At 41.3% G+C, this 24,308-nt stretch overlaps 1 protein-coding gene across 4 annotated transcripts in view; it reads right to left on the reverse strand.

The window, feature by feature from the left end:
* The window catches only part of rab28 (RAB28, member RAS oncogene family), a 41,485-nt gene that overhangs the window by 11,622 nt on the left and 5,555 nt on the right, over positions 1-24,308 (reverse strand). For all 4 annotated transcript variants that reach the window (XM_080746148.1, XM_080746149.1, XM_080746147.1 and 1 more), the window contains 3 exons: positions 21,984-22,080; positions 16,614-16,702; positions 13,532-13,661 (listed from right to left, as the gene is read on the reverse strand). In XM_080746148.1, coding sequence (XP_080602274.1) covers positions 13,532-13,661; positions 16,614-16,702; positions 21,984-22,080 — 316 coding nt within the window. The remainder of the gene's footprint in view (positions 1-13,531; positions 13,662-16,613; positions 16,703-21,983; positions 22,081-24,308) is intronic.

Below are 24,308 nucleotides of genomic sequence, written 5' to 3' on the forward strand. Positions count from 1 at the left end.
CAGGGGTTTTCAAAGTGGGTGACCCTGCGGCACCCTGGGGTGACCCTGCGGCACCCTGGGGTGCCGCGACGGCAGTCCAGGGGTGCCGCGAGATCATTTGATAATATTTGGAATGTATTTGGACACTTGAAAAAATATTTAGTATCATTTTAAACTTGAAGTACAAAGTTATTTTCAGTCAGTTCTAACCAAAATGGCTATTATCTCAACGTTTTCCTCATAACATAATCACTAAAATATCGTCATTGTCGGGCAGAAACCTCGTATCTCTGAGTTTCAAACGTGTACGTCTTTTGGTAAAGCAAAGCCCTGCTTCATCATACAAGACTGTCGCAAAAACAAGCATCACATCAGGTCACCAACAGGATGGCATATTATGACAGAAAAACGGTATTAGTATATGACAGAAAAACGGTATTAGTAATTTTGCAACACATTCACACAAAGCAGGGGCATTTCAGTTGGTTCATTTAACATCTGTGCATGTTGAATGAAGCTAAAATCAGGAGCGTATTCCTATTTAAAGATGGACTGTTATGTTAATACTGTAATATGACCACATGACAACATAGCCTATGTGATCTAGCATCCAGGAATGTTTATTTCAAGTGATGTCTTATTTACCTTAAAACTGCAAGTAAAGTTTTAAATCACACACACACACACACACACACACACACACACACACACACACACACACACACACACACACACACACACACACACACACACACACACACACACACACACACACACACACACACACACACAGTGACGTTTAAACCATTTAGACATTGACTGCCGTTTTTAAACACATAAAGTGGCCAGTAAAAAGGTAACAACATTTTTTATATGAATTAATGTGACACATTTAAACTATTAGGCTCCAACTGGTTTACTTGACATGGAAAGGGCCCATAAAAACTTGAGGGTTATGAAATAAGAAGCATTTGCTGCCTTTGGCCTTGCATTAAAACGCATCATAGCTCTCTCTGTATCAAACAAATCTTAAAAGGACAATTTAACACTTCATAAAACCAATAAAGACTACCAGTAAGACTCCCTAATCGGGAGATAAGCGACCGTCAGGTCGCAACGTGAATTTAGGCCAAAATGTGTAGGAGCAGAGTCCAAAAATGTGTTTGAAAAAATCGGCCTGACGGTGGCGCTATATGGGAGAGATCCATGTTGATGAGATTAGTGTAGACATACTGTATACCGATTTGCGTGATTTTAGGGCAAATACAACACTAAGTACTTATCCGCGTGAACCTTAGGGGGGGGGGGGACAATCAAAAATCCAAAAGATCTAACATTTTTGGCAAAGAGATATGGTGTAGATTGGAAAAAAGCAGCGAACCAAAGTACAGAGCAGACCACAGTCAACTAATAATTTGTTTAGTCTAAGTATAAAGGATTTGGTTACTAACTTACTAGCCTGATAGATCGCGGCCATGCTTTGGAGCAGAAGGGCGGGGATACACTAGCCGGAGAATCTCTCCGGGAGTCTCCGGCCAATAGCATTTGTTCACCCAGCTCCCTTCCCGCAACCCCCTCTGTCTGCTCCGTCAGCTGTTCTGCTTCTGCTGCTCGGCTCGCATTGAGCCTTGGAGTAAACGAGGAAGTTAGCCGCGGTGGAACGGTTACATATATTTTATATGGGCAAAATTACAATTAAAAAAGGATATTTTCCTAGGATAAAACAGGGTGGTTATTTTTGTCATCCTAGGAAAAAACAAGCACATAGAAAATAGCCGATCTACAAGCTCACTACGATGCCTTGACGGCCGTGGCTTGTGATTGGCTGGAGCACAGTTACTGGGGCTTTTCCCAGGCTTTTCTTTCTTGAAGGAAATGCCTAGATCCAGAGGCTACTAACTTACTAACATATAATACTATAATTGTATAATGCAGTTGCTTGGTGCAGTAGTTGAATTGTATTTTTAAAATGTTGTACCCTTCCCAACCTGCTTATCATATACATGGCATTTTCCACAGGTTACTTTGAGTATAGCATGTGCAAAAATAGAGTCAATGTAATTAATCTTTGGTCTAGAATTAAGCTAAATATTAAAGAATAAGCCATCTGTGCTGGACTCATAAGACACTGTGTAGTCATTCAGCAGTCATGAAGTGACCAGGGAATGGAAACGTTACTCCAGTACATTTTTATTAGACCTTAACAGTGTAGCTATTGTTGACAGCAAGCGATGTTTATTTTCATATAACCGGAACATCTAAATTTGATGCAATAAAAACTAACCTGACATTGAAAAATATGTCATTATTAACACTGGCTTCAACAGCAACCATAATAAGGAGAAATATGTGGCTAATTAATTTAGTCACATACTACTGAATCATTCACAAGTCCTGAAGGTAATCCTAAAGGTAATAGGTTATGAGCCTATTTGAGTTATCAGAAAACCAGTGATAGTGGAAGCGGACATAAGTTACATCAGTACTGTGCATCACACAGCTCAACTGTGAGGAAATACTATCAAAATATTGTTTCAAGTATGAAAAGAAAACAGAGAGTGTGTACAGCTGTACACAGTCAAATCCACAGTGTTATCCATTTGTAACTCATTCTGGTTGCATGTGTATACCCTCAGAGTTAAAGGGGGACACTCAGGATTTTACAGTACAGACCCAGATGAAGCTGTGTAGCTCTGGTGTTGTCAGGGTGAGTGAGGCCTGTGCAGGCGTCCTCAAGAGGATCCTGACAGAGACAGAGAGCCCTTTGTGCTCCGTCGCCCCTCTGCCCCGGTGGCCTAAAACGGGCCGGGACCGTCAGGGGACCAAGCTTTCCACTCGGTCAGAAGTGTTCTGTCGACAGCTCATTGATCATAGCTCATCTTGTCACCTGACCGGTCTTTGCAAAAACACACGTGTAGAGACACACGGATGTGTGCACGCACACACACACAAACACACATGCACACACACAATTCACACATGTTCCCAAGCAGACTGACACATACACACACACACACACACACACACACTCACACACACTTTAAAACATAATCAGATACTCTGCAGTGGCACGTAAAACAACATTGAGCATGGTCTTCCTCCCCTGTGAGGGGTTGTAAACCAGAGAGAGTTCAGCGGTAGCCGTGCCGGTAGGAGGAGATTCGGAGCAGTCCACTGCCACAGTAAAACACACGGGGGCCACGGGCTGGGCCTCGCCGGCTGGGTTAACGGGCTCCTAGGGCTCATGAAACTGAACAAAAGACCCAGTTCTGAGCCGACCGCACAAGTCGCTGCCCGGGGGTTTCACAGGCCGTGTCCTCGGAGCTCGCCTGTCGCTGTTAAACTAAGTGGACTTTTATGGCCGAGCAGTAATGTGCGTCGCTACGAGCCAGTAGTGTAACTATGAGGCATAATAATCATAGAGAGCGTTGGGGAGCCTCGGTAATTATACCTATCGCATCGCCATGAGCCGATACATAATTGCACAGTCTCCACATGAGAGATGATACACTGGACCGGTTGCAAAGTCATGACAAAGCCACAGACGTTTACTGTAACATGTTTTACAGCTGCAAGCTAGAACTTAATTTAATGAATACGATGTAATTTTTAAACAATCTGTATGGAAGAGTAGGTTAATATAACTAGCACATCTGCAGTGGTTGGAGGTGGTATCCTAAACTCTTCCCTTGAGAAGTTTAGACTCTGGTGTCGGTTAGGACACCAAATGATTGACAAGTAGCACTGCCTGAAGCTCATAGGTGCTCCCCTAAGCAGGGATTGCCTCTTGGCTGAGCAGTAGAAATTTGCTCTCTTAAGCAGGAGACCCGGTTTTGGTTTGCATAGGTTACGGATCGCAGCTTTAAGTACGTTTTCAACATGTTCTGCTGAAAAAAGGGGAAAAAAAGAGTAATGTGATATTCCACATACAAAAATATAAAGAAAATCGGATCCCCTCCTCAAAATGATAAGACGAAAAACTAAATGTAATGTATCACATGTGATTCCAAGAAGATGGATGTGGATCCAGATCAATCGGTCATTTATTCAGCAATGTGTCTGTGAATTCCTCCATATCAATGTAGTGGAGCAGTGAGGGGAATAAAGCAGAGCCTGAGCATGATGGCGTTCCAGGCTGCAGGCAGGTCAGGTGGCTCAGCTGTGCTGTGCAGCTCAAATGGCCCGTGACTTACCACACAAGAAGCCATCCCCAAGACTGATCATCTACTGCATGTGCAACAATATTTGCTTTATGGATGGCTAAAATGAATGAGGACTTTCCATGTTTCTGCAGGCGCAGGAGTCAAGAGAGAGAGGAGTATGAAAGCACCAGACCTGGGGTCAAATGGTAGTCGCAAATAATTCTTAGAATTTGTTTTAGCCTGCAGTACGAGATGGGTGGGGTTTAGCCCCACTGAGACTAAACTGAATTGAGGACAATTCACACAAGTCACAAAAGTGTAATAAACATAAACTGATATGCTGTAGTGTATGTCCTGTGATAACCACTGTATTGATTTATGAGGCAAAAGGCATCAAATAAGCTAAAAAAAACACACAATTTAAAGGTGAATTACATAACTTTCATGCTCTACCCAGAATTCGAACCCTGGTATCACGCATGAGACATTTCTACCACTTTGACAATAAGGCATTACTGCTAGGTCAGGTGAGATACTGTCAATGTGATGAAAGAGAAAGGGGGAGAAACAACCCTTTGGGATGCTTTAAGTTTAATGTATAATAAGAGCCAACTGAGAATGTGAATATTAGTTCACATGTCAAGATATCACAGATGTCTTTTGAACATGAGACATGATTAGGCCATGCACTGCATTTGGCATCTCTCCTTTCAATGTGATGTTTGGGTAAGCAGAGAGCTTGTTTCACCCACGTCTCCTGACATCATTATATCACATTATTAATGCTGGTCTGAGTGCTCTCGCTCTTGTGCTTTCACTTCAGCCACAAGGATGTGGAAAAGCATTTTGTGCTGTTTTGATCTTGCCACTATAGATGCACAAAAGACAACACTGCGCACGAAAGATAGCACTGCACCGCAACTTTGTTCTTAAAGGCAATGGCAACCGAGTCTGATTGGTGATTTTGGTACTTTAAGTACATTTTGATGTCAATACTTTTGTACTTTTACTCGAGTACATTTTGAATTCTGGACTTTTACTTGTTTAAAAAAAGTATTTCTACATTGCAGTATTGATACTTTTACTTAAGTAAAACATTTGAGTACATTTTCCACCACTGGTTCCGTCCGGTATTGTACTTGGCAGGAGATAGCAAAATAGCACTGCGTCACACCCCCATGGCACAAGACATAGCGCCAGGCTTTAATGTGACGTCGAAATAGGGCACTAAGTATCCTACCCTCCTAGAACAGTGTCTAAATTTCTCAATGGAAAAGTTAGGAGACCACCTCCAGCAACTATAGATGAGCCTGCTCTACCATAAGTTACAGATTTTCACATTTAAGAAGTTATGCTAATATAATAACATTTGGCACAGGAGCACGTTTGAGATGGCAGCCATATACTGTATTACTGTTGCAGTATATTTCCTTTAAATGCTCTTATTCGATCAACGAAAAACATAATTGAAAGAATAATCACTAAGAAAATAGTCAACAGTTGCAGCCCTGCAGCTGTAATTCTTCTCTCATTCATGTGTGTGCTCAACCCCAATCTCTACTTGGTGTCTCTCCCAGCTCTACAGAAAAGACAGCCCACTTCAGTCAACGCGGTTACTCGACAAATTTGATACACACGTCCATTCTGCCCCGACCCCCATCCCCGTTTCCACCCTTAAATAAAACGTGTAAAGAGACAGGAAACACTGGATTCGCTGTATACTGTAAACATTCCAAGTCTTTAACCAACCATACACCGTGCCTTACTAGGGTCTATATACTGTATGTATAATGTTTTTACGGTGTCGAACCTGTGGTCGCCTTCCCCACAGTGCAACATAGACACTGCTGACGTGTGCATCCTCTATATCTGGGCGGGATGGTGGGGGAGGGGGGGTACCGGGGTATGAGTACTGGGCTTTTGTCCCACCACATGTCTATTGTGGCTCAACCTTTCCCTCGGGGGCAATTAGGACCTTTTAGTTTGTTGTAAGAGGACCTAAGTACGAGCGGGCCGAGCCAGGAAAAACATTTTTTGAGCTAAACCAAAAACAGAAGCGCATTGAGCTCCTCCGCGCGCTCCGGACTTCTGAGCATCTCTCTATTAAGGACTGTGGTGCAGTCCTACACTGAACAGACAGGAACTGTGGCAGCTTTACGGGGGGGGGGGGGGGGGTTGCAGGGGAAAAGGAGGTGAGGCTCCAACCCCACCCTGGGCCTTGCCAAGAGGGCAAACAACTCAAGATCGACAATGTTGGTGGCAAAAGGGGGCACACTTTGAGAGAAGGGTTTTGGAAAGACACACTTTTTTTTCCACTTTCTCACGGCTGAATGGAAGACAGGAGAGAGGGAAGAGGTGCGACGGTGCAGCGGTATGTGCCGAGATCTGCCGCAGCGTGCTGAAGAGCAAACACGCACATGTTGTTTGACACAACAGGGACGCAGGGCCAATGAAAAGACATTACTGTAGAGTAAAGGCGGCTACAGCGAAAAGTGTCGGTCCCCCACTTGTGAGAGATAAGCGTATGGGTGTTAGTCAAAGAGGGGCTGTTTACACAGGGATGAAATTGAAAGCGTCAGTGTGTAGGAGAGATGAGGCGAGATAGAGACCTACACAGAAGATACAATAGAGCAGTGGTTCTCAAACTTTCAAATGTCAAGGTCTCCCCTTAACTCTGACAGTGTATAAATGGACCCATTTGGTTCCATTTGAATACTGTCAGAGACTCGTAAGGGGCAATTCAGACCCCCATAAAAAGGAACCTAGAGAATCCCTGAAAATCCACTGCAATAGAGAAATAAATACATACAAAATAAGACATTAGACGTGAAAAGTGAGAGGAAGATCCGACAGACAGACAGACAAGACAGGAAAGTGTAGGAACTCCTGGTGGACATGGGGTGGGGGGGGGGGGGGCTTGTCTTGCTGCAGAGAGTGAACGTTTCCCATAGCGAGCAGGAGTGGATCAGCAGAGGTGAAAAAGCATAGAACCTCAGTGCAAGAAATGGCATGAGTGATGAGGAGGGGTTAAGAGAACTGAACCCATTTAAGTCACCCAAATAAGGGCTGTGGGAGTCCATGATGGATGCTCCACGGCTCCTAAGAGTAGACGGAGGAAGAGAGAGGAAAGAGGAAGATGGGTGGGAGTGACTATGATCCCCCCTCCGAATAAAAACAAATCAGTTTGATGAACAGCAGAATTAAGAAAGGGTACACACAGGTCTGAAAATATATTATGAGCATATTTTAAAAAAATAATAATAATAATCTGAAAAATAAATTGTGCTATGTCATTTTTCCCCTGCATAATGCAAACTTATAGAACAGAGCTTTGGTAATTGACATACTTCTTCTAACTCACTTGCTGAAAAAAAAAACTATGTCAGAAGCACTTGCTGTTGATAAGCACAAGACAAACAGGATTTGCCCTTTAAGGCCTGTTGAAAGCATGCAGCACTTGTATTGCTCAACTAAAAAGTGAAAAAGTGGCGTGGTGTGCGAGACGGCTGCACATCAAGTTAGGGTTTCTCCTGAGAGCATCCTGTGTGTGCAGTACGGTGTTACCCAGCACTGCGCTGTAATAAACAGTTATAGTATGTTTAGACAGACCAAGAGCTTAGCATTCTTCCATTACCAGTGTGTTCCCAGAAGAACCCACCCTCCGCGAGTGTTTCCCAAAGTGAGTGTGCATGTGTGCACGCTTGTGTGAATGTTTAAGTGCGTGCGTGTGCGTGCCTCTGTCCAACCACGCTTGGATGTGCACACAAGTAATTGTGTACACACATGTGTGCCCATAATAAAATATTTCATTGGCTTCCTCTCTGAATTGTTACAAGTGGTGCCATTATTTAACGCAGGGCTCGGGGGCAGCGTACGGAGAGCATGGGGGGGTGTGGGTGTTGCAGTGCACCAGTGCTTAACAAGCACACTTAACCCCAGCTGGCCATGCTTGGCTGAAGAAAGGAGAGGTTGTTCCCTTGCAGTGACATGGCACAGGAGGGCAGACGGGCCAGGCTAAGGAGAGGACAGGGCAGGGCAGCATCGTTAATGAAACAGGCTCAATTACACTAAACACCGAACAATGAAATCCGAGTGCAGTGTTAATTTTTTTCAGCAAATTTTGAATAACACACCATTTAGTCTTAGTCCTGTCTTAGTCTTCTGAAACTGTCTTAGTCTTCAGAAATTGTTTTAGTCTAGTCTAGTCTTATCGACAAAATATCAACATCTTGTAGTCTTTTATCCTTAGTCTTAGTTGACAAAATTTAACACTGCCAGAGTGTGAAAACTGTTTTACAATTTCACATATCTTGAGAATTTAGCTTATTAAAGGACAACTTTGTTTTTTTTACAACAAGGGTTCATATTTTAGATTGTAATTAGAGAAAAGAAAAAGTGAGTGTTAAAATGTTTTCATTTGGTTCGCTCTATTGCTTTATCGTGTTTACCATGCTAAAATTTGGGGCATGCGTACGCATGGGGGCATGTGTACAAGTGGCTAAATATGTATTTTTAGACACAATAAGCCAGCAGTTTCTTCATTGCTATTTACAGTAACACTTCTAGCGCCCATAAGTCACATCCAACCATGAAAGGTTGCGTTGTATCTTGGGAATGGGCTTATTCTGTGTAAAATTACATAAAGTATTTAGCCACTTGTATGCATGCCCCCAACCACGGAAATAAGAATCTCTAAAACAACAGAAAGAAGTAAATGAAATCAATTTACACTCATCTTTTATATTCTTTAATTACAATCTAAAATATGAACCCTTGCTGTAAAAAACTAAAGTTGTCCTTTAACCACCGCTCTCCATTTCCCTATACACCAAATCAAAAGGGAGTTTGGCTATTTTCACCAATTGTTCTCAGTCGAACAGTAACGCTGGCTTCAGCTTGTTATTTTATACTTTGTAGTACAACAGTGTCACATGGAAAACATAGCGGATCTATGAGCTCACAATAGCGACACGTTTTGAACTTGTAAAACTGTTATTGTTGTGAGGATTGTTACCTATAATGACATTCCAGAAATAGGGACAACGGGGTGGATGTGATTCAAGACATATTAGTTGCGATGGTCCATTAATTACGTCTGATGACTGCATTTCATTTTAGCCCGACATGCTTGACTATTTTAAGAAATCAAATGAATAGATTTAGTTGAGGTGCTGGAGCCAAAATGGAGCAAGATGAGGGTTAGGGGGTTAAAAATTAAAGGGATTCTCCGCACACTCAAAACTGTGCAAAATCAAGTTCTTTATTTTCAGTTAAATAAAGTGCAAGCTTTCGGTCATAGACGTTCTTCAGGTATAAGATCATTTGTGACAATGACCATATATAAAGGGTGTCATCACTTGATTAATGGATGTGTCACACCTGCGTCAACCATTTCAGTCAGTACTCAAGGGAGTTGTCGTCCTACAGATAAGTACTACAAAAACCAAAGAAGAAAACACTGAGACAAGAAAACACCAAACACCAAAAAAAAAAAAAAAAAAGAAAGAAAAGAAAATCAAATAGAAAAATAGGACAGTTAGTTTATTTCACTCTACACCAACCTTCATCCTACACCAGTATCTGAGAGCACTACTCTATAGAGGTGGCCTAATACAATCGGCATACCCAGATAAGGTGTGTAAACCAAACGACCAGAACTGGAAACAACACTAAAATTTACGAGTGGTCAAGACCAAGAATCTCCCCAAAGACGAGCCATCACACAGACATAAATCAGTATGGAGGATTTAGTGTTTTTATAAGTTCCTGAGTAATAGCTCTTGTTCTATTCGAGCTGTCACAAACATGGTCAAAAGGCGGTTAAATGGAAGGCTGCCTCGGTCGGTCCAACTTCATGGGAACTGTTGAAAAGAAATCTCAACGCTGTCCTCCGCAAATAAAACGTGCATTTGTCATGTTGCCGTCATCGGGCCTTGGTACGAGCACATAAATAACAATAATAAGCTCTGTGGTACATAAAAGTGTTAGAGGCTCCTTGGCAAAAGGTTGACAGAGAAAGCAGGGAGAGGCTAAGAATGAGAGAACAAAAAACAGAAATGTCTGTGTGGCCTATTCCCACTAGAAAGCTAGACTAACTCTCTCTTCATGCCCACTGGAAAAAAAGGAGTCTGTGAGAGGGTCCGGGGGATCCATAAAGTCTGGCTAGGTAATTGATTGCTCCTGGTAGGGCAATCTGTGTGGGATCCCTGTTTTTTTCTTTTTTTTGGCCTGTAGGAGCAGAGAAAACACGCGGGTGATTCTCAGCGATAGAGCCATTAGAAGGAGACTGACTGTGTGAGGGGCGGGGGTCCCCCGGCAGCGGGGATGTCTACGTCAACCACTTTAGATATTACAGTACACACACGCGCGCAAGTGCGCGCGCACTCATCCACGGTCCCGAAAAAAACCCTAGCCTAAATACGGCGGCGCCCAGCGTTAAAGCCCTGGGAATTAGGAGATGCGACGGATACGAGCACGAGAGAGGGGAATCCGCTCCCCTAGACGAAGGCGAATTAAGCCGTGACCTATGGTCCCCCCCGTCGAGTAACATTTAGAGAGAGCTTCCTGTACGCTAGGCACCACTCTGCGAGGCCGTTCATCACCGACGCGAGTGTGGGCGGTCACCATTACGCACTAAGACGGACAGACACGCAACGCACGCACGCACACACACACACACACACTGATGTCTCCCGCTTTACAATAACACAACGGCAGTCACAACTCCACATCTGTCACGGAGGGACGTGTTTAGAAAAAGAGTCATCGTTATTAGTCTTTTATTTGCTCGAGATGGGCAGACGGCGGGGTAGGGGTGGGGGGTGGGAGGGGGTTTATAGGAAGCCTGTCTGGTTATCATCCAAGTTCTTCTTCTTCTCCTCACTCGGCGAGTCCACGCCGGGGCAGAGGCCCGGACTGACCGGCAGTGCAGTGGTGTAAAGTAACTAACCACATTTACAAGTACTGTACTCAAGGTCAGTTTTGAGAACTTTACTTTAGTTTGCACTTGAGTATTTCCAATAATTTTAATTCTACTCCACTACATCTCTGATTCAACTTTTACTCCACTACATTTATTATTTGAAAATGTAGTTACTAGTTACTTTGTAGACTTTGATTATTATTACAAAACTTACATAACCACTTCAGCCATATATATATATATATTAGGGATGTCAAAAATGGACCTTTATCAAAATCGATTATTCTATAGCAATAATCGAATATTAATCGAAAATCGATTATTAATTATTTTTTATTTTTTTTAAAAAGAAAAAAAGAAAAAGAAAAAAAAAAACGTTTTTCTTTCTTCTGTTTTTCGTTTTTTTTACTGGATTTCAATGCACATTTACATATGTACAACATGGCTCTTCAGGTAATTGGTAGCCTAACTACTACTCTTCATCTGTCTTTTTAGTGTGTCAGTGTACTGTTCACCTAATCTCTCAAGAACAGATTCTGTGATGCTTACAATACAGAGGACGCTGTTTTCCCTTTTCTTTGATGATGGCTACCAAGTACCAAACAATCAAGCCTGAATCAATCACACCTGTGTCTGAGACAGGGGGGGAGGGGAGTGTGTAGCAGGCAGCTGCCACTCTGCTGTGCTCCTTCACTCTACACAGTTTACAGTTGGTGCTGGTGTGAATAATAAATCAATGGCCATTTACTATTATCATTAATACTATTATTAGCCTATATTTTGGTTGAAACTAACTAACTAAGCAAAAAAAAAGTATAAAAAATAAAAAAAAACGAAAAAAAGAAATATTAATATTTTTTCGATTATGAAATATTAAAATCGAATATTGATTAATCGATCGATTATTCGAAAATCGGTTATTCTGTGACATCCCTAATATATATATATATATAGCTATATATATATATATATATATATATATATATATATATATATATATATATATATAGCCAATATATATATATATATATATATAGCCATTTGAAAATAGCCAATCTACAGGCTCACAATGCGTGTGAGCTTGTAGATCTGCTATTTTCAAAAGCTTTTTAAACATTCGAAACTAACTTGAAATGGGACATTCTGCATAATGAGTACATTTACTTTTGGGACTTTAAGTACATTTTGATACTTTTACTCAAGTCATTTTTGAATTCCAGACTTTAACTTGTAACCACTGCTGACCGGGAGGGTTTGGGGCAGGGTTGCGGCAGGGCTCAAGGAGCACAGATTAGCGGTGCCCAGAGTCAGACGGCCCCCGAGGGGTCTTAAATCACAGTCAGTCACTCCCCAGGGCTTGGAAACATCACCGTTCCCATCGACCCCCATACACGCGCATACATACACACACTCATACACACTCTCCCAGAGCCCTCGCTATATGTCTTATCAATTAGCTTATCTCACTTATCTTATCTCATTTACCTTGGCTTCACCAATCATGTTATAAGATGATGTTAACATCATTGCTTACTGTCAAACACACTCTCTTTCACAGGCAAACGCAGACATATTTGGGCCCACGCAAGAAAAAAGAAAAAAAAAGTCTCAATGTAGTTCATGCTATTTTAACCATTCAAGCCCTATTTCATACTTCATTATAAAACAATGTCAAAGGGCAAAAACAGGCAGTCTACAAGTTACAAAGCAACAATCCACATTGGGGCTTGTAGATCTGGTATTTTAGCATTTTTTGAGAGCTTTTGAAAATGGTTGGATGTAATCAACATGGCCAAATTAAATAAGGATGCCAGTGACCCCAAACTGATACACAGTTATTCATGGAAAAGAATCCAGTTCTTTATCAAGATCATGTGTCATTAGAGTATAAGGAGGTCTACAGTACAGAATGTGTACGTGTTTATAATAACAGTTAACTGGATGTTGACTCTGGCTCATTCACTATTGTATGATTCAGTGTCCCTATGTTTATGCATGCATTTGTGCGTGCGTTTGTGCCTGTGTATGTGAGTGTGTGCATGTTGCGTATTTTAATTATTAAGGTGAAACTCAGGCAATAGAGACACAAGGAAAATACATTTGGATTTTAAAGCATGAATTATTAGCAATACCGAACAGTAGGAGCAGAGTAGCAGACATAACGGGACATCCTTCCCTGCCTGGCTCCCAATCTTTCTGTCTAGCATACCTTTTATATTCTCTTTAAGACACAATTCATCATCACATTCCTACTTCAAGGCCTTTTCCATAAATACACACGACATGTGACACCTTCAACTGAAAGCTGACATTTACTCTAACAGACCATGAAAGTCTACTTAGTTTCCACACGGTCTCCTATCCTGGCTAGCAGAAGATAGTCTTGCCACCAGGGGTTAAAGGGGATCAAATCCTGTGCTTCGTTTGCTCATGTATGTATATTTTTTTTAATGTGTGTGCGTCTGCATGTGTCCGGATTCACGCTCACCTTTGTTCCCAACCAGCGCTACGACAGGCTGAATGTCGGACTCCTCGTTGGCTTTCTTAACCATGCTGAACCAGTCCTCCAGATTCTCAAAGCTCTGGTAGTTGGTGATGTCGTACACCAGGAGAACCCCCTGTGATTTGAGAGACACACACATAGACCTCCCGTCAGACACCCCCTCTCACCTGGCTCACGTTCAGCGTTAGTATGGGCTTGAATTGTTCTTAGCAAATGTAGAAACCTTGTACGTCCAAAACGATTAGTTTCGTATTTATCATTTTAAAAATGATTTAAAAGAGTGAAAATAGACGATCTACTAGCACACAACGCCTCACACCACGATGCGTTGTGTGCTTGTAGATCTTCTATTTTCACGAGTCTTGCATGACAGTCTTGTATGATGAAGCAGTGCTTTACTTTTACGAAATTTTGAAACTTGGAGATACAAGGTTTCTGCCCAACAGTGGCGAAATGGGACTTCATATTGTGTGTGTGGGTGAGCAAGCAGCAGGTGGCACTGCTTCTCTTCCAAGGACAGTCTGATGAGGACACACACACATTTGCTCACATAAACACACACACTTGCTCTATGATTCTTTTTGTAAATTGACACATTTTCACATGCAAATAGTGGTCAAGTCCAGTACACATGGAAATAATTCCTAGCTTAGTCAGCACAAGACAAGACAACGAAGAGAGGAGGTAAAATGTAGACTAAATCCATAAGAATGCCACAACAACAACAAAAACTACCCTATTCCATACATCTAAAGTCGACAGGAATATTATCTGTGCACTATCGATGCTGATCTTCCATTTCCTAGGAATGGTTGTAACATTGCCAATCTATTAAACGTTTGCGCTTGCTCTGGGCCGTACTGAATAAGCGCGCAACTGAAAGCTAAATATTCCCAATGTAAATGCTGGACCATCATTTCACTCGCAGTCAACATTGTCGACATTGAAACAAAAAGTCATAAGTTATAATTAGTTCAGGTTTTGTCAGTTCAAAGGATTGAATATGAACGTGAGCCAAGTTAAATATGTCTATTTTGATTGCAAAGATGGATGTTCTTTGCTATTCCACGGACACGCGATGTCACAACACGTAATGTCTGTGACGACAGCTCGCATCTCTGACAATTGTACCACACTGCTACGGATGGCTATGATTGATTATAGGCTGCGCTGCCTCCAACAACAGTTGTGAAAGTTTAACAAAACCCCTGTGAGAAACTCCCTAAGCAAAGCGTAATGCGGCACTGATGTACAACACCTCTGTTGTTGTGTGAGAGAGAGGCAGATTCCTAGACAAAGAATTACATGTCACACACACACACACACACACACACACACACACACACACACACACACACACACACACACACACAACACACACACAACACACACACACACACACACACACACACACACACACACACACACACACTCTCACTCACACACACACACACACACACACACACACACACACACACACGTTTTAAACCAGGTGGGCTCTATAGCTTCTGGAGGTGACGGATAGATGTCCAGTCTATAGCAACAATGCTACCTGTGGAGGTTGCCACGGCGGCTATTAAGCAAACAAAACGACTCCCACACGGAAATTGCAGTGTTTGCCAAGAGCTCTCAATGTTATTGTAATTACATCGTTATTCTTTCCACAGAGATTGAAAAGAACGAGAGTGGAGATCAAACACACCATGTGTGAAAATGAGACATGAAAAAGAGACTGATTCATCGTCTACCATTCTACCGATTTCCTTTGGCACAGGTATATTGATGGAAAGCAAAAAGTGATTAACTAAAACGAAACAAATAATCTATTGTTCATCCATGTTGTGTGTGCTGAGTGCTATGCATGTATTGTATACACTATATTATATACATTATCAATATCTGTATGCACAAAAAAAATGTATTTTGTATGTGCTCCCCTGTGAACCCAAGTGATTTATAATTTATTATGACTTGTTAGTGTTTCTGAATGGAGTTGCTAAGGTAATATAATGGTAACCATAACCATATTCACTAAGGTGTAGTTCTTAATTCAAACCTACGCCAGGTTTACAACTGGAATAGGACATGACATGGCTATCCTTGCTGAGGGTGGGGGCATCGACAGTTATGTATGAACTGAAGCCTTTCAAAACTACTGTAGCTTCCACTGAGCACGCTGAGACTATATTCTGAAACGCTTATTGTCTGTTTGTTGGACAAAAGAAAGCTGAGAGTGCAGAGGCCGTAACAAGAAGATGTGCTCAGGTTTGACTAATGGAATTGGTTGTCTGAATTTGTGTGTGTGCGCGTGTACATACAAGCAGCATTTGATTTGTTTAAAAAGTGAAATTTTCTTAACCACATAAACCCTTTACATTTCTTCATATGACAAATAGGCAAAATTGGCCAATCTGTAAGCTTGTAAATGTGCTACTATCACAATTCTTCATTTTTGAACATTTACACATTTGCCCAAAACAGGGATGTGTTTAACAATAACAATTTATTAAATTGATAAAAGGTGCAGTAAGGGATTTTCTTTTGTTAAATGGCTCTATACTGTATTCTGATAACAATAATTGCTATAGTGTGTTTGTTCAATAACAAGGGTCTCTCCAGCTCTTTTGTAAACAGAAAATATATTTTCAGGTCGGGATACCAACTTTATCCAATCAGGAGAGAAAACTCATACAGGATACAGAACAAACAAGTGAAATTGGAAGTGACACTATAAAAGTGAAGGTGATAAATGGATACTCTCCCCTGACTGGATGAAATTGTATTAAAGACTCTACAGCAGTGATTACTATCAGAATATAGAGCTTCAACCTTTTCACAAATATAGCCATGTTTGAACCAGACAATATCACTTATATTACCTTTAAATTTAATGTAAATATCAAACTTATCAGGCGGCCTACATTTCCCAAAAATAAAAAATAAAACATATAGCCACTGCCGATGAACATTTATCACTACATGGGTGGATGTCAAAAGCATCTCCATCCCCCGCAAATCGAACCCTGCGTGGGCTGGTGTATTTTGGCACATGTGGGTGTCACCGTACATGAGCTCCGTAGACGTATTTATCCAGCATTTTCCCTCCTAGTGTTTGACCTCCGATGTCCCACACCTGCAGAGTCACGTTCAAGTTACCTAAAGAGAAAGAAAAAGAAAATTCCACAAATGAAATAGTTTCAATGCAACCAACTAACAAATAAACCTAAGAAATAATTTCTAAAAAGTGTTTTAACATGTCTCTGTGGAAAGGATTTGATGTATGTTGGTCAACGAACACCAACGTGAGTCTGTGATGATTTTCCATCTCGGATGTTTTTCTGTCTCTCACTTTTAAAACATTTAGTAGTTTGTTTTAACAAAGCCCATAATCCCCAGGAAAACGGCGAGTCAGCCGTAACCGGAGCCCCGCGTTTTGGGTGAGGGATTTCTATAATAAAAGTCGTCGTTGTTCATATACTACATATTGGAAACAATAAATCAGAGATTAATCTTTCATGCTAAACCGCTCACGCCTGGCAGGTCACCAACACCATCCAGGTCCACAGATTGAGAGTGTGTGTGTGTGGGGGGGTTGAATAGGTATGCTTACCCTCTAATTTAAACATTCTCAATGCCCTGACAGGGGGGGAAAATGAGCACTTATTAGCCTGGGAAGAGCTGTTTGCATTGTGACTTTTTCTGCCAAGTCGAGGAAAGTGAGTAGAATTATGTGCTGTTAAGAAAAACAGCTAAAAATTAAAACTGAAAAATACGGGGAAAAGAAGACTTGCTATGATTTCTGTGGATGAAGCAAAAGAAGTCTAAGAAGAAGGCGAGGAGTTTAGCCTCAGTTATGCTTCACCGCACAATGGTGCCACTCTCCCAAGATAACGTAACATGAAAAGTCTGTTATTTTCGGTAAGCAACGCTATCGTATGACGAAGCATGAGGCTTCAATGTTGGTGTGTAATGAGAGCTCTGCGCCGGGTGGGTGAAGCGATGGAGGAGTGTGCGGACACGGCTGGACAAATCAACCCCTTCACGAGTCTCCCCTTTTTTGACCCAGAGGAAGGAAACGGCAATGTTCCCAGTGACTACATCTAGACTATACAGCATCAACATGAAGCTACATTTGAAGAGGGCAATGAATAACGGACCCTCGGTGTTACTGCGAGCGATCCGCGCCCCTTATCCGCCACACTCACACATGAACTTTATTTATGTTTCGGGAGATTCACGCTGACTAGACACAAACCCCACACCCCCCCAGACGTTACTCCCCTGCTCATGTGGTGGATTACATATACTGAAATAGCACACATGCGCCTGATAGAGCGGCCTTCCAAGATATCTTTTTAAAAGCCAACAGAAATGTAAAAATTACACATTGATAAGAAAATAACATCCCTCACAGGACATGCTGTAATCGCAGAACATCCCTGGTTCAAGTCCAGCTGGAGACGTGTGTTGCATGTCCTAACCTCTCTCTCTCTCTGCATTCAGTGTCTCGTCTTTTTACTGTCTAAAGATATTTTAATGTCTAAAATTACATTTTAAGAACAAACTGTTCCATATTTTTCCATTATAAACAATGATGGAGATGGAGAGAGTCCAGTGGCATCCAACACAATTAGGTTGTCAAAGTATAAATCAGCAGATGGTTCCGGGTGGCACACGGGTAAAGTTCTTGCCCACCACCATGGAGACTGGGATTCAATTTCTCCACGGTGCATGGGGCTTGGCCGGGCAATCCAACGAACACACCGTGTTCACGAGGGGGAACTTAAGCTGGCAGAGGAGGCCTGTTCAGCAGGGAGCAGAACTGTGAGGGACAGTGTGTTCCTCCACAGACGTTAGACCCTCCTCTCTTGTCAGGTGAAAAGAAGCGGCGGGTGACGCTCTGTGTATCGCACCCTACCCAAGACCAACAAGTCATGGTTGGTCAGTGACGGGGACTTATACTTGGGGTGAATTAGCAATTACCAAATTGGGGGGATAACGGGTAAGAAGAAAAAAGTATTTATCAAGGTCAATTCCACCTCTGGTCAACCCTGCTGTCCCCACCCCCACGGCCCCTGCTGGCAGACACATCTGGAAGAGGTATTGTTATAAAAAAGTGCACACACAGAGGAGGCTGTTGTGTGCCAATCGGCCTCGCCTCACCTCTCCCCGCATTGGAAAATCTACATTAAGTTTGACAAGCTGGGCCTTCATGTGTAAGAGAGGGGCCAGCGCTGGCTGTATAGGCTACTCTCGCCCCGTTGCAAGGAGAGCCTTATAGCCCCATTGAGCCCCAAAGACCCACACAACCTCTCTCAATATAAAGGGCAAGGGTGTGGGGGGGGGGTCCTAACGAAGCTCCAGACCACCCAGCTCGCAAAGCCACCCTCCTCTTCATCAGCTCATCAACACCCAATTCCCCCAGAAAATGGGCCATTTAACAGCTCTGGTGTTGAACCAGTGTTCTAGCTGCAGCAAAGATACAGATGTCAGCCATCATAAAACAAAAGGTCATTGCTTGATACGCGAGGGATCAGCGCTTTCGACAGAATAAAAAAAACAATGTACTGGAAAGAAAAATTCTACAATTAACAGCATTGTACAGCAAGGTCTTATTTTAAAACTTGAGCCTTGCAGCATGTGCTTACATTTGGCCTTTTCATTTTGACTTAACCACAACATATTTGGGGGTTTAGTTCTCTTAAGTCCCATAAGCTGAGACTGAAACAAAACCAAAATACTATATCTCAGCCAACACACAAATCAGCATAACTTTTACTTTAGCACTTAATTCGCCCTCGCTTAATGGTATTTTATTAGTAATGAAAGAATGGAGCCACTTTGCAGACTTGCGGAGCTTAAGGCCGTGGCCATTTAAAAATGCTGAAAATCCCCCATTTCATAGGGTAGGAAGTCAAAACGAGTACCTTCGTCTAAATATAGCATTAGTCAATAAACATTTATTTTACAGATCTAAGCAGGGACACAGAGCATGGCTTTATTTCCGCAGGTTAAACATAAACAAATAGGAACATGAATGTTTTATGTGGTGCAGGACAAAGATCAGTTGAACTAGGGATCTACTATATGAATATAAAATGCTAAATGTATTTACTCTGCACTGTACCCACAGAATTATGAGCGAGGCTTTGGCCGTTGGGGCATAAGTTGTCCATTGGCCTTGTGGAGGAAGAAAAAAAAAAAAGGTTGGTGTTTGCTCTGGAGAGGAGAGCTTTCACAGTGAATAACGCTGAGAAGTGGCAGACTCTCCACAATGTGGAGCTACTAGAAAAGACACATTTAAACAGTCCTGAGTTAACCTGCGGAACTAGCCTCTAATCGCTCTACCTGGAAATGCTGGTTTTGGGGAAATAAAAAAAATAAAGAAATGGCAGTACCAGAAACCGTTAAACATGGAATCATCACAGAAGATTATCGCACTGTGGTGCATCTGTAAATCATTTGAGGTTACAACAAACAGGTCACTTGAACCTTAAACCCCACCGAAATCAACATAAAGTAGGGATGTCCTGATCAAGTCATTTCATATTGAGTGTGTACCAAGTGCCAACACCGAGAACTGATCCGATATTTACAGTATATTTTCCAAGCAATACAGCTGCACAATGCACATTTAAAAAAACGTTAAAAGTTAGCAAAACCAATCCAACTTTGGTAAGATATGCCTGACGCTTCTTGAAAAACGTGCATTTCAGACGTTATACGTGGCTGTTGGACTGCTTTCATTTTCCACTTTAAAATATCTTCTTGCTACAGACGGTAAACACGTGTTTCTGCCTCGCTGTGGCAAGTTGAGAGTACACACCTACTGTATGACACCTACTGTATTATATATCATTTATTATAATTGTTAAATTGTATAGTAAATATTTTATTATTTTAGACATATACATTATCAGTCATATTATTACTATTTATTAATATTATTATTATTATTTATAAATGACACAGAGTCAGTTTGTTCATATCGTGTTCATTCAGTCCCATTAGACCCCTATAAAGACATTACTTGGTAAAGAGCTCCAAAATGTAAGTGGTTAGCTATGTGACAATAATATAACTTAAGGTAAATCCTAAGTATTTTATTTGGATCAAGGTTTAAATTAAGAGACTTGCCTGGTATTTCTGTGGAGTGCCATGTGATGCAGAACAACATTCTGTTACTTATCTTGGATGTGAGCTGAACCTATGTATGACAGGTGAATCTATGGCCCTTTCTGTTATTGGGAAGGTAATTCAATAAACATGTTTAACAAGAATACTAAAGTTCCTTGATAAAGAAACCATAAGGAGTAAGGACATACATCATTAGCTCAAAGATACGCTGCTTACACTCAAACTGCCTGGAACAACTGTATAACAAAAAGAGCAAAAAACTAGCATCATAAACTGTAGAACAGCTAATGAGGGTAATAGTCCTTAGACAGCAAGAGCACACAAAAAGTCCAAAATATTTTTAAGAGTTTAAATGGCTTCAGGGTGATTTTAGGATTTTGTAGTTAAAACGTATCATGGTTTATAAGATTCAACATTGTCTTTTTTATTCATTTATTTAATTATTTTCATAAGAAACTTGCATAATATGAATATGAGGACTACGGTGTACAACCTGAAACTATGTTTAAGAAGCAGGTTAGAAGTAGGCTACATTTCTTTACTCTGGTGTGAAAGAGTGGAAGAAAATCAGTTAATACTTGGAGAAGAATTAGGAAACATTAGAAAAATTGGCTTCTGAGTAAAATATCAGAATGCACATTAGTTTATACTATGTAATCTGTGGAATATGTGTTGATTTTATAATGTGCTACAAGTAGCTTACATGCTACAGTATCCTGCCTACCTTCCAGCCAAAACAGGACTGCAATGGAAATGTAACTTTGCAATATCCTGACAGATTAGGCACAATATGCATGTGTATGTGTATTATAATGTACCAAATAAAAAGAACAGTGCAATGGGGTAGAAAAGGGCTGAATACCGCTGATATACCAATCAATAAAAATATGTCTTCATTAGGTGGCTATAATGATGTTTTGGAGCAGATTGGGATGTTCCTAATATGAAGCCAAATAAATCTAATAAAAAAGGTGATTTGATAAATAAAAACTATTAATGTTTCTCTGATCCCGAGAGGAGAATTGCAGTTACATTTGTAATAACCAATGGGGATTCAAATAGATAATTACATTCCCCATAATACTACATAAATAGCACATATTTAAAAGGTTAATAATGCAGCATTTACGGCGATTACAAATAGTCGTACCGGTATGTCTCCCCTATGACCTTGCTAGACAAAAATACCATTGTATTTGCAAGTCTAAAAAGCCTCCTGCTTGTGCTTATAGAGCCCACGTGTCTACGCTGGGGGTGTACAACAAACTAGCACTCCCAAAGGATTGTGAAGGTGTCTCACCTGGAAGAGTTATTCTCTTCAGAAAGAAATCCAGGCCGATGGTTTGTTTGTACTGTTTCCCAAAGGCCTCCTGTGCAAACCTGGTGGCGAGTGACGTCTGAAATAGAGAGACAAAGGAAAAGTCAGTGAATGAGTGCCGAGTGCTGTGGCCGGCAAGATCCTTCAAAATCTGTAGCTCGAGACCTAACCAAATGAATCTATGAATAGTCTGATCGAATAAAATAAACATACGATGATACACACTGCTGCACACATTTTATTGCGTGTATATACTCTCTCTCTGTGTGTCTCTCTGTGTGTGTGTGTGTGTGTGTGTGTGTGTGTGTGTGTGTGTGTGTGTGTGTGTGTGTGTGTGTGTGTGTGTGTGTGTGTGTGTGTGTGTGTAAGCATAAGCAAGTAAGCAAGTGTGTGAGAGAGAATATCTACTGTATACGTACACATACATACTGTACTTAAGCTTTGGTCAAAATCGTGGCATAAGCCAATGAAGTGCAAGAAGCTGCAAAACATCTTCCAAGAAAAATATATTAGTGTGCTTCCTAAGTTCCTGAGAAGGGTACTTAGGTGCTGAATAGAATTCACAGCCAACTAATTGCATTCCACATCAGAGAAAACATTTTGTTTCATTCAAATTGACCAAATTCCAAGAAAGGCTTTTCCATTTCTTTTTCCAGGGCAGTTATTATAGCCTACCTACACCTACATGGGTGAATAACCCAACCAGACAAAAAAGGAAATGCATCCAATATCCTCTAGCAATGTAATAATTACTAATAAACACACATTTGTATTATGATAGTTATTCTCCGTAGTAGTGCATTATTATTATATTATGATTGTTTATTGCACAATATACATTCACTAAGAACTTCTACATACATTGTAGAAGTAATGGGAATGGCAAGCATTGACACTGCACCAGTCTCACAACTTTGTCACGGGTGTGACAGTGAAAAACCAATGTGAATTACAAAAACAGGTGTCAGGGAATGTGTCATGTCAAACTGCAGACCCAATAATCGCCGCGAATTACAACAACACTCCATCACTCCTTGTCACTGTTGTGTCCCGAGACGACGGGAGAAAAATGGCATGTTGGGGGCCCGCCTGAAATCCATGGGAATTCAGCGCAGAGTCTTGACATGCCAAGTTTAATTCATTTTGATGGATGAGGATAAAAAAGTGCTGCATGTCTATTAGCTATCTTTAGAGCAGTGAGCTTACATAAACATAGCAGAGAGCCGTAACAGTGGGACTTCCTTGGTCTTCATGTGGCAGTGAATGCATTTAATGTGCTATTTGACAGTCATTCAGGATTTGAGGATTTTGAGCCACATTCAGTGGCACTTTACTTTACTATGACCTCATTTCAGTGTATTAGCTTGTGTATTAACCTATGGTGAAGCATTGTAAATACACAAAAACACTGCGTAAAGTGCTTGTTGAAATGTGATAAAAATGTTGAGAAAACCGGCTTTGCTAACACAGTACTGACAGAGTATTATTGTGTACACATTATTAAACTGCACAGATTAAGACACTGGATTTTTTTTTCCTTCTTTTTATTTTTTTAGCTAAAATGCTACTCTTAACTCTAACTCAATCCACAAAGAATTCACTCAGCCCTACAAACCAGTCTACCTTCATTCACCCTGAGAAGTGAGTCGGCTTTAGCCAAAACATGTTTGAAATAAAGGATAGGGTTTTAAAGGCACAATGGAAGACAATTAAGCTCAATGTTAAATTGGCTTGAATTGAATCTTCAATTAAGGCAAGAGACCTATTTGGTTTCCTCAAGACACAGATGTGCTGCTGGGACTGTCACCTTTGATATTAAACCTTAAAGTTCATCCGAGCACGGATCTGCTAAAGTAATCTTGGAATTCAAATTCCCAACACACTGAAAGTTTAAGGCTAACCTTTGGGGTCAATGGCTTCCCAGATGAACCTGTCTTTGGAGCTGTACATTGGATGATTTAGCCATCTAATTATTTTTCAACCGCCCATGGGCTCTTGTCCCAGCATGCAGTGAGTGTCACTGGCTCTAGAGTGATTGAAAAATTATAAGAGGTGACTGATGCAACAAGGAGAAAATCGGCCATTTAAGTAGCCCAAACAATCAGCGACAACAGAGGAATAACTCGCTTGGACAGCAAAAATGTATTCCACATGCTCACGTTGGCCTAGCTGGCCATTTGTCTTGGCATTCCAGTAGCTTGGCTCTCCTCCCTCTTCGTAGTCCTTCTTTTCCACCACACAATTGGGACTAACCCACGAATGAAAAAATTGGCGTAATCCTGACACTCCAATAGAGAACGGCACAGG

This window comes from Nannobrachium achirus, assembly GCF_963921795.1.
Source record: "Nannobrachium achirus genome assembly, chromosome: 17".
Lineage (NCBI taxonomy): Eukaryota > Metazoa > Chordata > Actinopteri > Myctophiformes > Myctophidae > Nannobrachium > Nannobrachium achirus.